The sequence below is a fragment of the Acipenser ruthenus genome, chromosome 6, assembly GCF_902713425.1.
Source record: "Acipenser ruthenus chromosome 6, fAciRut3.2 maternal haplotype, whole genome shotgun sequence".
In the NCBI taxonomy this organism is placed as follows: domain Eukaryota; kingdom Metazoa; phylum Chordata; class Actinopteri; order Acipenseriformes; family Acipenseridae; genus Acipenser; species Acipenser ruthenus.
The window spans coordinates 58542097-58561497 of NC_081194.1; the positions used below are offsets into that span (position 1 = coordinate 58542097).

General features: G+C 38.0%; 1 protein-coding gene across 1 annotated transcript in view; it reads right to left on the reverse strand.

Annotated features, from left to right (window-relative positions):
- Nucleotides 1-19401, reverse strand: part of LOC117411206 (dynein axonemal heavy chain 8-like) — a 166428-nt gene that overhangs the window by 122913 nt on the left and 24114 nt on the right. Inside the window, exons 20-29 of the mRNA XM_034018497.3 lie at nt 16647-16766; nt 14329-14470; nt 10967-11070; nt 10001-10107; nt 8352-8436; nt 7572-7730; nt 6936-7121; nt 3031-3157; nt 898-1133; nt 364-468 (exon numbers count right to left, since the gene is read on the reverse strand). Coding sequence (XP_033874388.2) covers nt 364-468; nt 898-1133; nt 3031-3157; nt 6936-7121; nt 7572-7730; nt 8352-8436; nt 10001-10107; nt 10967-11070; nt 14329-14470; nt 16647-16766 — 1371 coding nt within the window. The remainder of the gene's footprint in view (nt 1-363; nt 469-897; nt 1134-3030; nt 3158-6935; nt 7122-7571; nt 7731-8351; nt 8437-10000; nt 10108-10966; nt 11071-14328; nt 14471-16646; nt 16767-19401) is intronic.

Below are 19401 nucleotides of genomic sequence, written 5' to 3' on the forward strand. Positions count from 1 at the left end.
TGCATTGCTCTTAAGCTCACATAGACTGCAGTGCAAAATAATTGCCTGGCCGCTAGGCAATTTGGATTTTGCAGCCACAATTGTTTGCACTGTGCCTATCCTTACATCTGCCCCAAAATGTCTATAACAGTTTTCATCACAATTAGGTGATACTTTTAAGATATATAGGCATAAGCACCTCCACAGTGACTAAAATAAGAATTAATTGCAAAATTACATTATTATTAATTATTTCAACTAACAGGAAAATAAGTGAATGCAAATTAGGTCAATTGTTTTTAATAAACAACAAAGATTAAGTGTTTCAGATATGCTGATGTAACACTATCCATATTTAATAACCTAGACCTACTAGGGACTTACTGCTTTTGACTGTAACTTGATAAAAGAGTATCTAAGGGTATCAACTCCTTCAGCTTCCTCTTTAGTCACCTCCACTTCAAACTTGTTCAGAATGGAATAGGCTTCCTGCCACGGTACAGTCAATGAAAACAAATTAGACACAAAAAACTAAAAACAAACATACAATTATGTGTTTTGAGTAATTTACTAACTAATTATAAATCTGCCATGCTTTTATATTTTAACTTAAAAATATATTTTTTTTTATTACTGGATCTGTTATGATTTTTTCCCTAACACTGTACCACATTTAAAGAGTTTTATGTTTGTTTTATATATGTATTGTACTGTAATGATATAAAGCCAGATGCATTGTGCACATAACTCCTTTTCTCATACAGATGTCCTCCACTAGATAGTTTTGTCCATTCACTGCCAATTGTTCAATGCAATCTGCCATTGCAAGCTGTACCTGCTTCATTATGGATCTGTGCAAAGCAGAAATCTGACGATGGTTAGCTGACATACGTCAGAATCAGGCTTAACACAACTTACTTCAATAGGTCCCAGGGTCATATCTATCTGAATTTCTGTATCTCGTATTTCTAACAAAGCCTGCATGGCAAATCTGACATCATCTAGGTCTTGGAGAGGTCGAGACAGCATTTTCAGGTGCTCCCCAATGAAGGATATCATATCTAACATTTTCTTCTTGTACTCCTCATTCAAGTACCTGCACAGCAACATCTTCCAGGCTTTGGCTTCTACTGCCAATGACATCTTCAATGGTCCTGTTAAAACAATTATTGTAGCTGTAGCTTTTTGCAGTTGTCAGTGCTTAAAGCTGTTTTCTAAGCAAGATACAGTATGCACTTGCTTCCCTGCTTCCTGTATTTAATGTAATGCAATAAGGGTGTAGGGTGTAGTGATGTTGGGAAATCATATTTATTGTAGTTACACAATGCAAGTTGTTAGTTTGCTATCCTTGACTCAGTGATGCTTGTCATGAATTATGAAGGTTACAATGCAAGACATGCAGGACAAGTATATACCTAAAATGAAAAGGACCAGGTTTAACAATTAGTCACCAAGATGGTTAAACAGATCAATATAAAATTATTTACAGGAAAGATAGAAGGGCAAAAAATTGGGAAGAATATAGAAGAATGCATAAACAGATAAAAAGGAATGTTAGGAAGGCCAAAAAAAAGATCTAGAAAGAAATATTGCCAGTGATGCTAACATAATCCTAAGTTTTTTTTTTAATATTATAAAAAATAAAATAACTGTGAAAGAGGAGGTTAAGGTATTAAGGGATGAATATGATAACAAGGTTTATGAGGACTGCAAAACATCTGATGTGTTAAACAAATATTTTTTGAATGTTTTCACCAGAGGATACAAATATGTCGCTAGTGCTGCCCGGTTGCGCACACACAGGTTGATTTCTTCAAGATTTCAGCATCAGTAAAGCAGAGGTATTTAAATCAGCTACAGGAGCTAGAAAATAACAAATCACTGGGCCCAGATATGATTTATCCAAGGCTGCTTAAGGAAACAAGGGTAGAAATAAGTAGACCACTGGCTGCTTTAATGAATAGTTCTACAGAAACAGATGAGGTCAGTAAAGACTGGAAGCTTGCAAACATTCTGCCATTATTTAAAGGTGAATAAGACAGACCCAGGTAATTACAGACCTATTAATTTAACTTCCGTAACTTGCAAAATGATGGCAGCAATATTAAGAGGTAAGCTTGAAGACAGCAGCATATTTATACAGCAACAATATTATAGGGGATAGCCAGCATGGGTTCAGAAGAGGGAGGTCATGCCTGACTAACCTACTTCACTTTTTTCAGGATGATACAGCTAATGTGGATGATGGCAAGAAGTCTTTGACAAAGTCCCACATGAAAGACTTATAAGTAAAGTAAAACCAGCAGAAATACAGGGGAGGACATGTAATTCAATACAGAACTGGTTAAAAAACAGAAAGCAGAGAGTAACTTTGAGAGGTGTAAAATCAGATTGGGGGGTGTACTTAGTGGGTTACCACAAGTGTCTGTACTTGGACCCTCATGGACCAAGATACACATTGCAAGATTGTCAAATTTGCAGATGATACCAAACTTGGGGAAGTAGTGGACTCTGAATCTGCAGCCCAGCTAATTTAAAGGGATTTGGGCCTTCTCTGTAACTGGACAAACTTGTGGCACACTTTAATGTTACGAAATGAAAGATGATGGGAAATGTATGTTCTGAGAGTTCCATTTGGCAAAATGGGAAGCCATTTTGAGGCAGGGAATGCAATGTAAAAGTTTGAAAAAGTGGTCAAAATGTAAAAAAAAAAATTATAATAATTAAAACAATACACACACCTTATGTAAATAGTTGTAGCAACACATGGGAACATGTAACAGAATAAAATAAAAAGGTCCTTATGTACCCTTTAAGTGATAAAAACTTACATTACCAAATTTAAAAGCAGGTTATTTTTGTTCTCATACTGTGCTAATTAATAAAGTAAACTCTATACCAGTACATTCACAATAGCATATGACTGTGTTGTAGTATTTATTATAAATGATTTATCAAACCTGAGCTACAATGGTATAGATGTAAGCTACTAGCAATGTTATAATTTATTTGTATTAATTTAACAGTTGAATATAATTTGTCTGTATTTACCTGTAAACAGCTCTATTGATCCTAAAATTATGGTGGGTTTGATTTCTTCAATCTCTTGTTCCAGTCTGACATAATGCAAAATTTCTGACTTTATTTCTGTCAGACTGGGGTTGCTTGCCATAAATTGCTGAAAATAAAACATTCAGAGAATTATTTAATATGTTAGATTACTGTTTTAAAGCATTTACCTGTAAATGTGTATTGGAAGCCATTGCATCTTACACATTGATTAAACAACACTCCATTCAACACTCCCTGTGTCATCAATTATTTTTTAAACTAAACAATTGGCATATGACATTTTTGGCGAGCATGCAGTTTTTCTAATGGCTAATCCTGGCAAATAGTGTTCTACAAAGATAACAATTATATGTAAAGGAAGTAAGGTAGATTAAATATAAGTACAATAATCCTTGGCTAACACGTATAAAAGTGTAGTTTAACAACAGTAATGCTGCTTACAAATCCATACTGTGTTTGGCTACTTCTTGATAACATTTGGAACACAAGATGCCCATGTGTAAAATAGCACTAATACAACTGCTATCACTAGGGGGCCTATGTGTTTGGAGATTACCAAATAAGGTTAGTGTTTGGAATGACATCCAAACAGTAGAAAGTATCAGATTTTATTATTTTAAAAAATATAAAACAGACCGTAAATAAAAAAAATATTATAAACGTATTTCCTATTAGTTAATTGAACCAAGTCATAGTGCAGTTGATTGATAAACTAAGTTTAATCGATTAATTGATCATTCTTCTGAAAGCTACTGTAATTCAGGCACTATGGGGTAGGTGTACTAAAGTGTTGCTGCTGTCGCAATAGTCACAAACCAGTCACAAACGAGTCGGAGTCTTGGGTGAAATGATATTTGCAACTTTTTAGGGAGTGGTTTGCGGCAACAGTTTCTGTTTACGGTTCCTGCATAAATTCGCAAAAAGGGGGGGGGGGGGGAGATAGTGCAAATGTGGGTTCTCAAATATTATAATGAGATGTATGAAAGCTGCACGCAATTGTGACACTTAAAATTCATCAATTTGTTAAGAACTTTTGTACACTGCAGTTTTATATATATATATAAAATATCTTTATTTTTATATAGCGCCTTTCATAGTGGACCACCATCACAAAGCGCTTTACAGAGGTAGGCTGTGAACTGTGCATTATATGCAGAGTCACTTACACTCATCCGCAGAATGGATCACAAGGTTAAGTGACTTGCTCAGGGTCACACAATGAGTAAGTCAGTGGCACAGGTGAGATTTGAACTGGTGACCTTCTGGTTACAAGCCCTGGACTTTAACCATTGGACCACACTGCCTCCTTGTGGCCAAGTGGGTTGCAGTGCGCAGGTGTAGAGGTGTTGAGGTGCTCAAGTAATGACAAACACGTACGTTCACGGTCCAAACAATGTTTAATTTGACATTGTTTCTAATGATAATGCCAGGCAATACATAGCAATGTGTATTGCACTGTTAAACAAGGGTTACAGTCCAGAAATAATAAAAACAGTATTAGACACACACAAGACACACACACGATCACAAGTCCACAGTGAGTGCTAATGTGCAAGTGGTGAAATACAATTTATTCGTGCACCGAGTAACAAGAACAAACAAGTATAATTAGACACGACAAAGCAAACGTTTATAGTGGACCTTCAGCGGTTCGCTCTTAACCATAACAAAGGAACGGATTGTCTAGCCACGTGCCCTTTTGTACAGTCAGTCAGGCCCCCTTGGTTAGCGAGTGCAACCGTTTCTCCTCCGATCCGCAATTGCCACATCACTTCCCTTCTGGGGCGATGACTTGGTGTACTGTAGCTCCGCCCCCTTTCTAGATGGCCGACTTCCACCTTTCCCTGGAATGAATTGTCAGACCATCCAGTCTGGGGCACTCTGTTCCCTTTACACAGCGGCCTTACAGGTTGGGAGGGAGATTTATAACCAAGATTCATTCATTCTCTGTCACAATCTCAAATTGTGTTATTGATAACAAATATTCTCAAACAATTTTATTGGCAACAAAATTGTGTAAACAAAATTAGAAGTACAGCTAGGACTATGAAATGGAATGATTTCGATGCATTCTGATGTTTTTTGTTTTTTTGGTTTTGTTTTAATTAACAATACAGTAAATGCAGGTAGATGTACTGTCAACGTAGATGTAATGTCAGACAGCGCAGACAGTGTTTTACATTATTGGGGAAAAATACATGTATACTAACACTCTAACATACATGGTTGACATAAAACCGTTTTAGTTTAATTTGCCATAAATACAATACCACTTACCTGTGTATGCTGTACTGGATATAATTAGATACATGATTTGTTTTGTAGTTCAGTCTATATTTAATAATTGGTCGTGGCATGCACTTTCTAGACGCTACACCCGGATATTTAACGAAAACCTGTAGTCAAAACAGTGTGTTTGTTTTAACATACCAATAGTGCTTACCTGGAATTCTGATTTCCTTTTAGTCTGAATAAAAAAATCAGAGCGAACAGTCAGACGTAAAAAATGCAGCGAATAAACGCTGTAGTGTGATCAGCCCTTTATTTTGATTCTTGCACCCTTGCATGTATGGACGTTATCCTTCAGGCAACCTCTGCTGCAGCAAACCACAACTCAACTCCCGCTATTTATTTGAACAATGTCTCACGACTCTCGCAATAGAGACCTCGCTAAGAAGACGCAACAAATATTTAAATTAGTATATTGCGGCTCTTTTCATTAACATATTTTCTCTTAGTACGTACAACAAAATGTATACTTTGCTAAGTGTCACAATGAAAATTCTAACTGTGGTATGTTAGTACACCTACCTCTTAGACAGGTACATGGCCACTTTAGGCGCATAATTCTTCTGAATATTGGGCCCCATGTTTCCAGATATTGTTCAAAATACTTTTTTTGAATCGGTACCTTATGTCTAAGGCTGTATTCTTTTCATGGCTATCATAGATTTCACAATTTCCGTAAAATTAACACATTGCCATGTAATATGTAGTTCCCCATGAAAATTCCCATTTCTAAAGGAATAGTGTAAATATACTTATTTTTTTATCACTTATAATAAATACAGCAAATGTTTGCCTTATTGATGCACTACCTGTTACACTGCATTTAGGAACCTGGCAGCCGGTTTAGTTAGTTTTCTTTCGGTAAAGAGCTGCACGCGTTCATTAAAATGTCTTCAACGAAAAAGACACTGGCTGCATCAAACATTGGAAATATTTCTGCTTAAGATCGCCCTGTCCAGTACAAGAAGGGGACATTTCTTGCAGCATTTTTTTTGATAATTCACTAATGCTGGAAATAGAATGTCTTTAATAGGTGGACATAAAAAACTAAATATTCTACAATTTAGCATTTACTGTTTTGCAGGTAAACATTTACATATTAAGGAACATGTGGTGTATAATAACACTAGAGAAAATGATCAATTTTGAATGCGACAATTTTTTTTCTGCTTTAATAAATATTATGTTTAATTGTGAAGTATCTTTATATACCTATTTTTAGACCATGAAATGACATGAGATTTACAGTAAAAAAAAAAAAAATACATCCCTAATGGCTGACTACAGGCTGCTCATGTCATGCATACTTCCTGTATATATTTAGCATATAGGCTATTGGATTCTCAGAGCTCTTAATCCTTTGATTCCTAGGGTCTGACAACACAACAGCCCAAAAACTATATAGTATATGACTCTATAGGATGTTTTATTTTAGATTATATCAATAATGTAATGTTGTTTGCATGTAAAATGCTTTAACAAAGATATTAATGGAGCAACGTGAAATAGCTACTTGAAATTGTTACTGTGTCATAGAATAGGACACCGACGATCTATTTGTGTACGAGTGAGAGGGTTATTCCTATGCTACATACCTTGACCTTGTCATCTCTGTCCTCCCCCCAGACAACCTTGAATTTATGGAGTTCTTGTAGAACATCACTGGCAGGTTTTCTCAAGGAATTGACAGAGGAGGTGAGTAACATCACCAATTTGGAAATGTCTTTATGCTCAGCTACGCTATGATAGAAATTCTTTAACTTCCTTTTAGGGATATTTTCCTCCGCCAATTCTAAAGAAACAGATATGACAGAATAATCAATGTACACAGGGTATATATAAACACATTTGGCTGTACATCACTCTACTCCAAAAATGTGCTGCAGTCGCTTTGTATATTAATTTCAATAAGTTAAACAATACAGGGTTCCATGTTAACATTTTTAATTGTACAAGTTAAAAATTGGCCCTCTTCCATGTCACACAGTTCCTCCGAACCAACCATGGGTAGTCGGGCCATGCTGAATGCTGAACCCTGCAATTATCCATCATTGTTGTTTACTTTTGCTGCAGTTCATAATGGTGGCAATATGTCAGAGTTATCTCATGGCCAGGGTATAACAGAATTAATGGCACAGCAATCATAGATGTTACCCCAGCCAATGACGGTGATGTGAGTGTGATGTTGTTAAAGTCACTGGGTGGCGTAAACAGTTTTATACAAGTGAAACTTCCTTACTTGTCTTGGCTGTGTTAAGATTCTCCTCCGGTATAGTTATCTTGATCACTCGCTCTTGTCCCCACTGTGCCACGCCACGGGTCACCTCCAGAATTAGGTGGACAAATCGATTGATTGCTTGCTGTATATCATCCAGACTGGGCAACATCACCTGCACAAGCACAATGGTAAAAGCTGCTACACCCCAGATGAAATCATCATTTCATGTCAAGTAACTCTGATCTATATGTCAACGGCCATTCAAATTACAATTTTTTTGGTTAAAAATTTAAAAACAGAATGAAAAAAACTATGAAGGAGAACATCAGGAAATATGTCAGTGGCTATTCATAAAATACAGTATATTCATATAACATCGCCTCTAGTGTGAATGATTATGAGGTCCTGTTGCCTTGTAAGAAATAGCATTGCGTGTGCTGTGTAGCTTAAAGAGTCAATAAGATTGATGTTACTTCTACTAAAAATGATCTATTTAAACTTGTGTTCTTTTATCTATTTTTAGTTTAATTCTGTTTATTAAAATATAAAAAGTAAATCAGTAATGTACCAGTTGTAAAAACAGCTTACTATGCAGTATCCTATGTACCGTATTCACACAAACCAATTATGAGTCAACCTCTTAAATTTAAATCTCAGGCACTTGCCCTTTTAAAAGAAGTGGTCCATAATTCAGTCAGCCCCTACTCACTCTATAGTGTGCAAACAGTTTACACATGCACTGTACATTTGATTGATAGTTCTATGGTAACTATTGGTAGTTAGAAATTCTTACCACATTAGGAATAGCCAAGTGTATTTCTGATTTTAAAAAAGTAATGAATTCCTCTGGTTTACTTGCATGGCCAAAAAGGCCCTTTCTTCCAGACAAGCTGAAAATAAAAATAGTGAAAAAAGAATCTAAAAAAGATCAAATGTACCATTAAAATCAAGTACATAATATTTAATGTACTGCTTTTGAGGACTGTGTCATTTCATGGGAATTCAACACAGGGTTGAAATGTCACACGTTGATTGTATTTATAAATGGATCCATATCCCTGTTACATTTAGGTATTAAGACATGAGAATATCTATCATGGAGAACTTTCTGTAAATAACCTTTGTTCTAATTGAGTGGAAGAAAGTTCATCCTGGGTCATTTGAAGTTCTTTTCAAATTCTAAAACAAGGCTGAACTAAGAGAAGCACAACAATCTAGACAAGGCAACATCGCAATATCATATTATTGGCAATAGAAAGAGACACATTTTGTTGCCAAAACAAGAAAATGGAAAAAGTAATTACAAGTGGGTGCAGATTTATATTTATAATTCAATGATCGAGACAACAGCTCAGATAAATACTAGAAATAATAGCATTTATTAGATGCAGTGTTACATTACAATTTGTGGCCCACGGGCCTGTTTCATAAAAGTCCTGCGATTGTGATGTGGTTGCGAGGACGCAGAGGTCATAGCTGCATGAGTTTCGTAATCGCTTGCGATCAATCTTTAGCGATCTACTCGGTAATCCACTTTAAAGCCCAGTGACCGATTAGGTAATTACACAATGGCACCGTTGCAAAGAAAAAACATTTTTTCCAAAGAAATTCATACAATTATAGAAATGGTTGGCCAACACAAATCTGTTCTATTTGGCAAGTTGTCTGGAAGTTTAACTAACGAAGACTAGAAAAAAAAGTAGCAGATAATCACGGATGCAGTAAATGTTCTACGGGTGGAGCAGAGAACTGTACCTGAAATAAGAAAACAATGGATAGATTGTGCTAGTAGAACAAAATTAAAAGAAGGGAAAAGAAGAAGGGAGATGAAAAAGACCTCAAACGAGGAGGAATAAATTGTCTAAATATAACTGGTGAATTAGCTGTTGCTGGTATTGAGAGAGGATTGGAATAAGCAAAAAAAGAAAAGTATGGAAGCTCTTGCTGCTGCCTTTAACCCAACGTAAGTAAACATGTCTTGTTATTCATCTAAGTAAGCAATAATGAAAATAGATAATAGTTATAAGTTGCACAACTTGTTAATAAAATGCATTATTATTATTATTATTATTATTATTATTATTATTATTATTATTATCTTGCCCACTGTCTCCCAATACCTCATCACCAATATCTCCACTGGCAAATGAAATGGAACCTTACATTATCAAGGAATATCATTCCTTTTGTATGGGCCTGTGGGTGCCTCATACCTAGTCATTATTTGCTATTCATATGGATGGTCAAAGTGCTGGTAAGTGAACACACATTTTGTATTAACAGAAAACAACTTTTCTGCTTGACAGTTTAAAATTATTGAGGATTCACTCACACGCCATCCTTAGTCATTTAACCACTATTAAAGACATCCTAAAGAACTTAAATATGGTCCTTAATGTGTTTCCATCTCATATACAGTACACATCAATGGAGTTGACTTACACAGAGACAAAAATCCTTCTTTTCAGAGAATCCAGAGACAGACGGCTGGCTTTCAGTAATGCATCTAATAACTGATGACTAAAGTATGCATAAACCTCCTTGCATTCCTGGAAGAAAATCAGATTTACAATATAATGCTTGATTTAATTTCAAGTATTCATTCTCCTAATTCATGAAAATCCAATTGCTAGCAAGCTAAGAAATACTTTTTTTTTTTTTTTTAACAATTGTTTTTTATGTGTTTTCCAGAAAATAAAGTAATACAAGAACAAATGGATACAAATGAATAGTGGGAGCTCTAAAACATACAAAGTGATACAGTAACAGGAATACAAAATTAATTAATAATCCAAAATAATAATAATCACATATTATATGTATGCAATAGCCTATATAAAACAGTTTTTACACTGGCATGGTGTAATCTAGCTGTACTTCTCACCACAAGCACAATATCTGTGAGTGAGAACAACTAAGTGCGATCTAAGGGTATCTCAGTCTCTATCCAACCTTGTAAAATTGACTTTTTAGCTGCTGTTAGACCTGCCAACAAAAGTCTACGCTTCTGAAGGTCAACGTTAATTTGGGAGTCGTCACTGAGAAGGAGCAGTCGGGGACTCAGCAGCACTTTCACACCAGTCAGATCAGAAAGCACATTAGCCGGGTCTGGAGTGATCTTAATCTTGAAATACATTTTTAAGACTACAATGTCTGCATTTGTTCCCATTGTATCATTATCCATCATCAATTCTGCCAGTAGCTTATTCTAATATGAATATAACACCTTAATCAATCTTCTCTTTGGATTTAGAAACGTAGCAGATATAAAGAGCTTAGTGCTTAGTGATGGAGACCATAAGAATGGACCATGGGGAAATACAGCAAAGTGCATAACAAGCCTGCATAACTTAATCACAAAAGGGTTGGGAGGATGGGAATGTATTAAGGTTACACCAGGTACTTCACCTTTTCAAATTCATCCTCCTTCTCAACCTCATGATGTTCATCAACATAAATCTCTTCATCATTTGATATGTCAATGTCCTCTATAAATGCTAAATGTTTAGTTCCTATTAAAAAAAAGAATAATTGGTTTAACAATTCAGTACATAAAACATGTATATGTAAGTTCAGATTTACCCAAAATGATAAATATAGAATAGTTGTTTGCATAAGGGTCTGAATTCAAAATTCTGTATCAAACTAGATACTTAAGGTTGGAAATACTACTGAAATTAAGCCCTGACTTCTGTGCTGTACATACTGGGTAATAAATATGCTAAGGAATGAAAACGTTAGGGTATTAACATAACCCTGGTTCCCTGAAATAGAAATATAACCAAAACCAATACCAATACTGAGAATCTGCCCTTAACACTCTAGTTCCAAAACCAGGGTTTTGAGGATCTGCGACCCAAGTCTGTAGAACCTAGTAAAGGTGGAGAGTAGCCCACACCACACCACTGCATTGCAAATGTCCTTGACATGCACCCTGGAATAAAGCCCACGAAGTTGCCATGCCCATGGAGGAATGGGCAGTGAGCTTTCTGGAGGGGCCAAGTTGGCCAGCTCATAGGCTGTGTCTGATATCAATTTGGACAGCTTCTGCTTGGACAGGGCTTGACCATGGGACTTCATCCCAGAGCAGTCAAAAACATTGTATGGACTGCCTCCAACTTTTCGTCCTGTCAACATGGTACGCCAGGACCCGCACTGGGCAGAGCGTATGGAGCTGCAGCTTCCTGTCAGATTGGAAAGGAGGTGGAAGTAAGCCTCCAATTCCGAGTCTTTGGTAAAAGGCAGGCTTGGTACTGAGCAGGCTTTCACTATGGAGAATGCCTACATCTCGCTCACCCGCTTTGTGACAGCAAGCAAACTGTCGCCTGAGCAATAAATATTTCAGCTCAGCTGAATGCATGGGCTCAAATGGAGGCTTCAAGAGTGCATTGAGCACCATGTTTAACCTCCAGTGAGGAACAATGTCCTTCATAGGTGGACGAAGCTGCTGAACCCCTTTCAAAAAATGTTCTGCCAGGAAGCTGAGCTGCTGGGGAGATCGAGTCAATTTTGACATGGCAAGCCGATAGACCTTTAATGTAGAGGGGGATTTCCCCTCATCAAACAGGTCTTGCAAAAATTGCAGCATTACTGCCATGGGAAAAGGGTCGAACCCACGAGGCAGACACCACGTCTGAAAGACGCTTAACTTAAGAACATAAGGAGAACATAAGAAAGTTAACAAACGAGAGGGGACCATTCGGCCCATCTTGCTTGTTTGGTTGTTAGTAGCTTATTGATCCCAGAATCTCATCAAGCAGCTTCTTTTAGGATCCCAGGGTGTCAGCTTCAACAACATTACTGGGGAGTTGGTTCCAGGGTCCCACAATTCTCTGCGTACAGAAGTGCCTCCTGTTTTCTGTTCTGAATGTCCTTTTATCTAATCTCCATTTGTGACCCCTGGTCCTTGTTTTTTTTTTTCAGGTCGTAAAAGTCCCCTGGGTCGACATTGTCTATACCTTTTAGAATTTTGAATGCTTGAATCAGATCACCGCATAGTCTTCTTTGTTCAAGACTGAATACATTCAATTATTTTAGCCTGTCTGCATACGACATGCCTTTTACACCCGGGATAATCCTGGTCGCCATTCTTTGCACTCTTTCTAGAGGAGCAATATCCTTTTTGTAATGCAGTGACCAGAACTGAACACAATATTCTAGATGAGGTCTTACTAATGCATTGTAAAGTTTTAACATTACTTCCCTTGATTTAAATTCAACACTTTCCACAATATATCCGAGCATCTTGTTGGCCTTTTTTTTATAGATTCCCCACATTGTCTTGATGAAGACATTTCTGAGTCAACATAAACTCCTAGGTCTTTTTCATAGATTCCTTCTTCAATTTCAGTATCTCCCATATGATATTTATTATGCACATTTTTATTGCCTGCGTGCAGTACACCTTTCTCTATTAAATGTCATTTGCCATGTGTCTGCCCAGTTCTGAATGCTGTCTCGATCATTTTGAATGACCTTTGCTGCTGAAACAGTATTTGCCACTCCTCCTATTTTTGTGTCGTCTACAAATTTAATTTGATTTAACTTGTATATGTAGTAGGAACGTGTGGATGCTGCTCTGGCATTTTGTAAGGTGTCAGTAACCCTATTAGACAGACCCAGATGGCTCAAATGCAGCCATTCAGGGGCCAGACCCAGAGCTACATACTCGATAGGTTGGTATGCCATATGGTTCCCTGTGCCTGACTGAGCAGGTTACGGTGCTTGGGCAGTCTCCACAGCTGAACGCTTAGGAGTTGCATCAGGGTTTAAAACCAGAGTCTTCTGGGCCAATGAGGTGCTACTAGGAGCATCTTGGCCCGGTCCTGCCTGATTTTCTCCAGACACAGCAGGACCAAGGCAAGCAGTGGGAAGGCATATAACAGTTGTCTCGTCCACTGGTGTGCCAAGGCATCTACCACCAGCGGGTCCCTGCCTCTTATTAAGGAGAGCCAGAGGGGACAGTGGGTTGATTCCTGGGAGGCAGAGAGATCTATCTCTGCTTTCCCGAACCTCTCCCAAATGAGGCTCACCACCTTGGGGTTAGCCTCCACTCTGAAGCACTGGGACCCTTGTTGAGAGGAGGCCCGCCGCCCAGTTTATCACCCCAGGCTGATGTACTGCCCGCAGTGAGAAGAGGTTCTCGTGTGCCATGCGATGGAGACTGGAGTATCTGGTCTGAACGGTAGAAAACAGCCAGATGTCCATGGTGCACTGACGCCAATACTCCAGATGGCTCCCTGAAAAGGGGCTCTGGGCCTGTGGCAGCAAACCCTTAGGGCTTGTGGCTTGGCCTGAGGCTTCTGCCTCTGCAGCAGGCGACGGAACCTATTGTAGCCTCCGAAGTGAACACATGTAAATGCACTCTCCTGCAACAATGCTGATGCTCTGATTGAATTGTTTAAAGTGTATGGTTGGGAGCACGAGCGAATCACCTGCAAACATACACTTCATTAACTCACTTTAATTGGTGAATGATCTTAATTGATTGCCAGTAGGGTCCATTGCAGCACGGTAAGGAGAAATTGTCTCTGTCAATTTTGACTCCCTAACCCACGAAAGCACTAGAGCCAATGTGACAATCCCTTTTGACAGTCAAATTCATACAGCCAAGACGCAAACTGCGCTCTCCTCACCCTACACACCACACGGCTGTACTTTTACCAAGTGAGCATTCCCCCCCCACCCCCACCAAGTAATTTGTTTGGACTTGGTTATTTTTTCTCTGTACACCTAGGTCCTAAAAGAGTTTCATAACTCATTGTTTTCACCTGCTATAATAATGTCATGTGGAATTTTCTTTTTTTCCTTTGGTTCATAGATTTTTTCAAAGATGTCTATCAGCTCCTTCACAGCTGCCTCTACATGTCTACTTTTATGATCCAGATTTTCTGCCCACTCCTTTGAACGAATCTGAAGAAGAAAAATATGAATTAATGCAGAATAGAGAATAATTTGCTCTGTTTACTTACTCAAAACCCTGCCTTTGCTATATTTTTGTGTCGGCAATAGGGTTTTTCACATTCACTGTAGTACAGTAGCTGGTTCTCGGCCAGGCTTGCTTGGAGTGCCAGGTTATGTGACCAGAGCAAAACTGAGCACTCCAGAAAAAAATATTCACCGAATGAGGACATTCCATGCACTCATGTCACCCTGTGTGATAATATATAGAGCTGCCAATATAAATCCCCTGTTTGGTCATTTCTCTTGGTTCAGCCCACAGATAAAACACATTAAATGTTTTAAAAATCATAAAAATAAAGCGCTAAAAATATTACAATGTGACAATTTAAAAATAAGTAGTTATGTATACATAGGGCTTTAATTTTTTGTTCAGTTCGGGGGGGGGGGGTTGTTTTTTGTTATTATTTGGCAAAATCAGTGATTTTCGGTTATTAAAAATAAAACCACTCAAACACCTCAATTTACAGTTTCTATAATACACTGAATGTACGTTTCACTCATACATACACAAATGTTAACTTACTGTGTTAAAGTGAGGATGTCCATATTAGGATTCTGGCAATGTAGAACTGTGGCTGCATTTTGAATCCGAGAATTGCGAGAAGTAACAGATTTAATTTTACACCCATTACCGCCCCCGTATCTATCACACTGCAGTTCATGTTTTGTTTTTTTTGCCCACCGTATCGTATGACTATAGCGTACTGTAGTAATTAATCTCAGTACACAAGTTATTTCCTCTTTTCCTAAGATTAAACATTCATCATGGTACTCTGATTAAGGTTTGATATTTATGTAACTATAATAATAATACTAATAATGATAATTAAGCAGTCATACACAAGATAAACTTTAATATGCATTAGTAGAAGCATAACTGTACAGCAGTTTTATATTTACAATAACTCTGTCGTTCATCACTGAATAAAACCGCAACGCCATGTTGCTGGTTTGTTTGTGTTTGTGGTCATTAAGCCCGTTGCTAAGCAAATTACTTATTGACACAAATGACATGTATTACGTAGTGCACAAAATTGATGATTGGTCAGTTGCAATGTCTTTGCACACTGCCTGCCTTCTGAAAGCCATTTTCTTTATGTAGAAAGAGAGTAGTAATGATTGACATTATTTAAAATATATTGCCAAAACCCATATGTAACAGGGGTGGATCTGTGCTAACTATCTGGCACATGCGTGGTTCTGCAGGAAGAGGGCATTAGCCTCGTAAGATCCACCTGTCAGTCATGGCGATGACATGGAGAGGTGGGGAAGAGGGTGTGTTGGCTTTCCCTCTCTCTGAGTGGCAGAGAGGCGGGCCTTGGGGGATTGCTCGGCCCATAACTACTGCGCTTGGTTGTGCATTCGGGTGGCCGTGATTGGGAATACACAGAGACGCTGGCTGAGAAGGCCAGTGTAAACATTGACCAGGCAAGAACGCCAGTGGTTGGACCGAGCGACCAAAACAGGCAAGCTCGGCTGAGGAAGACAGCCAGCCTTATACAAACCATTCATTGAAAACATATGGTTATGTACCAGAGGGGACATGTGTAGTGATAGGGGAACATTGGCCACCCTAGTGTATAGTGCACAGCGAAGCGTAGGACGGAGACCCGAGCTGACCGGCATAGGGGCAGTGGGGGCACCGAGTAAGTAGCACTTTTGTTTTGTAGTTTTATTACTGTGTTTTATTTTCCTTTTTCATTTCGCCTTTGGTTTTCATTATTATTTTGAGCACCTGTGAGTGCGCCTGCCTATACCTGTGGTCCTGATTACCGTTGCCGGTATAAAGGCCACAGACAACAGCGCCCTCTGCGGGCTAAAATAAATAAAAAAGAAAAGAAACAGAACTGGGCACCTGTGCGGTGTTTGCAAATACAGTCTTCTGTCTCCCGTGTCAGTGAATACCCCCACCCTTCCACACCACGTTTTTTGGTTTAAAAAAATATAAACTAAATCTTTTAAATAGGTCTTCGGGGGCGTTCGTCAGTTATTAACGGTTAAAAACAAAAACCTCAAGCTCTATTTATACAATTTAAAAATACATATATTTGTTCACATCAATAAATCCGATAACTAAGCCTAAAATGTAATTTAACCAATTTAAACATCACTTTTATTGTTTTACCTCAGTTTTAGAAAGCATATCCTCCAGTGTGGAAGGACCGTCCTCAGGCAGGTCTATAAGTACAGTGGTTGAAATATCCTGGAGCAAAGCTTCAATATGCATTTCACACATATCCTTCACCTGGAGATCAACAAAGAATTGTATTATACCTTGCTGCATGCATTTATCCTTTTCACCTGCATAGTACAGTGTTTGGATATCTAAAGCCAGTGGTATAAACCTAGCTAAAATAATATGCAGGACCAACAAAAAGGATTGTAATTGTGATTGTGAAGTGAAATAATCTAATATTTCAAACAACATTAGTTGTGACAACTGTTGATCAGTGAGAACAAGACAGATGCTTTAACTAGGAATGTCAGAAAACAGGAATATTGTATGCAATGTGTTCAGCTCAAATGTAAATAGGCTATCCTATAATATGAAGTTATTGTTATTATATCAATGTATGTATTTAACCAGTGTCAAAAATACTGCATGTTAAAAAGGCCATGTTAACATGGTAATAAGGTAGTGCTGGGACAAATATTCATCTGGTGTATGGGATTTCTAAATATCAAAAAATGAAAAATCCTCACAGCTGCTCTTGAGCGCAGTGACAGGGCACACCCCGCCCCTGTGTTTATGTGTGTTGTTTTGTATTATTGTTATTATTTAAATTTATTTGTGTTATCCGTGACAAGCCCCTATTTAAAAAGTTTTTGACAGCAAGAAGTCCAGATTTGCATGTGCACACAACCTAAGCTTTCAAATAGTAACCCTACCCAAAGTCACAGGTACGTCACTCAAAACTTGCAAGAGAAATGTAATGTATAGTGAGCAACGTTTTTATTTTATTTTTTATGTTGTGATCCTGTTCTCTGTTATTTTTCATTTAAGTGTTTAAGTTAAATTTGACAGTTTTTACTCGCTTGTTTAGTTAGCTCTAACTGTTAAAAAGCATTAGTTCTTTACGAAAATGTGTCTTTGACCACTTTGTTTATTTCGAACTAATTTATGTGTCTACTTTATGTACTGTTTTTGCCTAAAATACACACAAGAAAAATGAGGCTTGGGAAACCTCTGATATAAAAAATAGTGAATTCTGGCTCACTCAGACATTTTGGACGGAAGGGGTACCTAATAAAATAGCCCTCTGTGATCAAATTGAAATGCATGAACTAAATAGTTATCGGTGCAGGACTACTACTCCCTGTGGGAAACTTTCCCTGAAAAGGGGGACATATTTGCATACACCCAGATCAATGTGTGGATGTCAAAAGTGGAGAACTGGGCTGCCACAAGCAGTACCAAAATCATGCCCTGCATGTTCACATAGGTAAAGCATTGTAGAATACTGTTTGAATGCAATGATCCACAAGGATTACCCTTTTCTAATTTAAATGTTAAATCAGACAATGTAAAGATAATTGAAAGTATGAGATGTGATGAATCACATAAAATAATATGGGCTCACTTAGGAAAACTAGAATGCAAAGCTGGGAAACCTGCTGCCAGAGTTCAAGTATCCCGCAGAGAGACTGCAACCCACACTTGTGATGTGCAGCGATGGATCCTGGGCCCTTTGGTCACCTTTAAAGAACCTCTGCGAGCAGAGGCGGACAAGGATTTCCAGCCTTGCTGGGAGGACTGAAGATTTGGGGAAAATCACTGGGTAATATGGTTCAGAGAACATTGGAAAGCAAGAATATTATTGTAAAGCTATGTACTAGTTTAGAATAGGTTAAAAAGCTACAAGAAGAAATATTATTGCCAAAAAGTTAGTTTAATGTTAGTGTTAGTTTAAAAGAATCATGGACGGACAAGGAATTCCAGCCTTGCTGGGAGGACTGAAGATTTGGGAAAATCATCCAGAACATTGAAAAGCAAGAATATTACTGTATTACTGTGTTCAAGATAATGGGCTCTATGTACTAATATTACTTATGTGTTCGTCTATACTGAGAATTCGTAGCCTCCTTCCTTCGTAGAATTTTTGCGTGCGATGTACTAAACAGCTCTTTCTAGTGAACAACTACCGTATTATAACCGCAAGTTTATGAACAGCATAAATTACTGCTCAATATACAGGAGAAATCAGAATTTTAATTTCATTATAAATAGATTCACAATGGAGAAAGTCAAGATTTAGAACTTCCTTCTGGCAAAGATAAATGAGCGGTATAGTGAACAGGAAGAAGTAGTAGGCAAATATAATAGGATCGAGCTATGGCTTCTGCAGACTTCGACCTTGATGCAACTATGGCACCAGCCAAAAAGAAAAAGAAAACAAATTTCCACAAAGATGACATTTACCTGTTAGTTAGTGAAATGGAAAAAAAATCAGGAAATATTATTCAACACTTTACAGTGCCAAAAACAATAAAGAAACGAAACATGGAGAGAAATAACTAACAAAATAAATTCACGGAGACCAATGCCGGCGCTAGTATTTACTGTGAAGTAAACCCACCCCCCCCCCCCCCCCCCCAAAAAAAGAAAAAAAAAAAATGTGGTCAAATCAACAGTACGAAGGTCACTCTTGAAATCAGGACTTAACCGTTTGTGGTCTTATGTCGGACCAGGTCCGACATTACAATTTTCCTTTTCCGGTCCAATGTCGGACCGTCCAACATCATCAAAAAGACGTAAAACACAGGTCTCTAGTCGTTTTTTCCATTCAATGGCCGAGTGAGACCGATAGGAGCCGAGGGAAGCTGGAAAAAAAAAGGCAGGGGGGGGGGGGGGAACTGAGTAAAATAAATAGCCCAGGCAC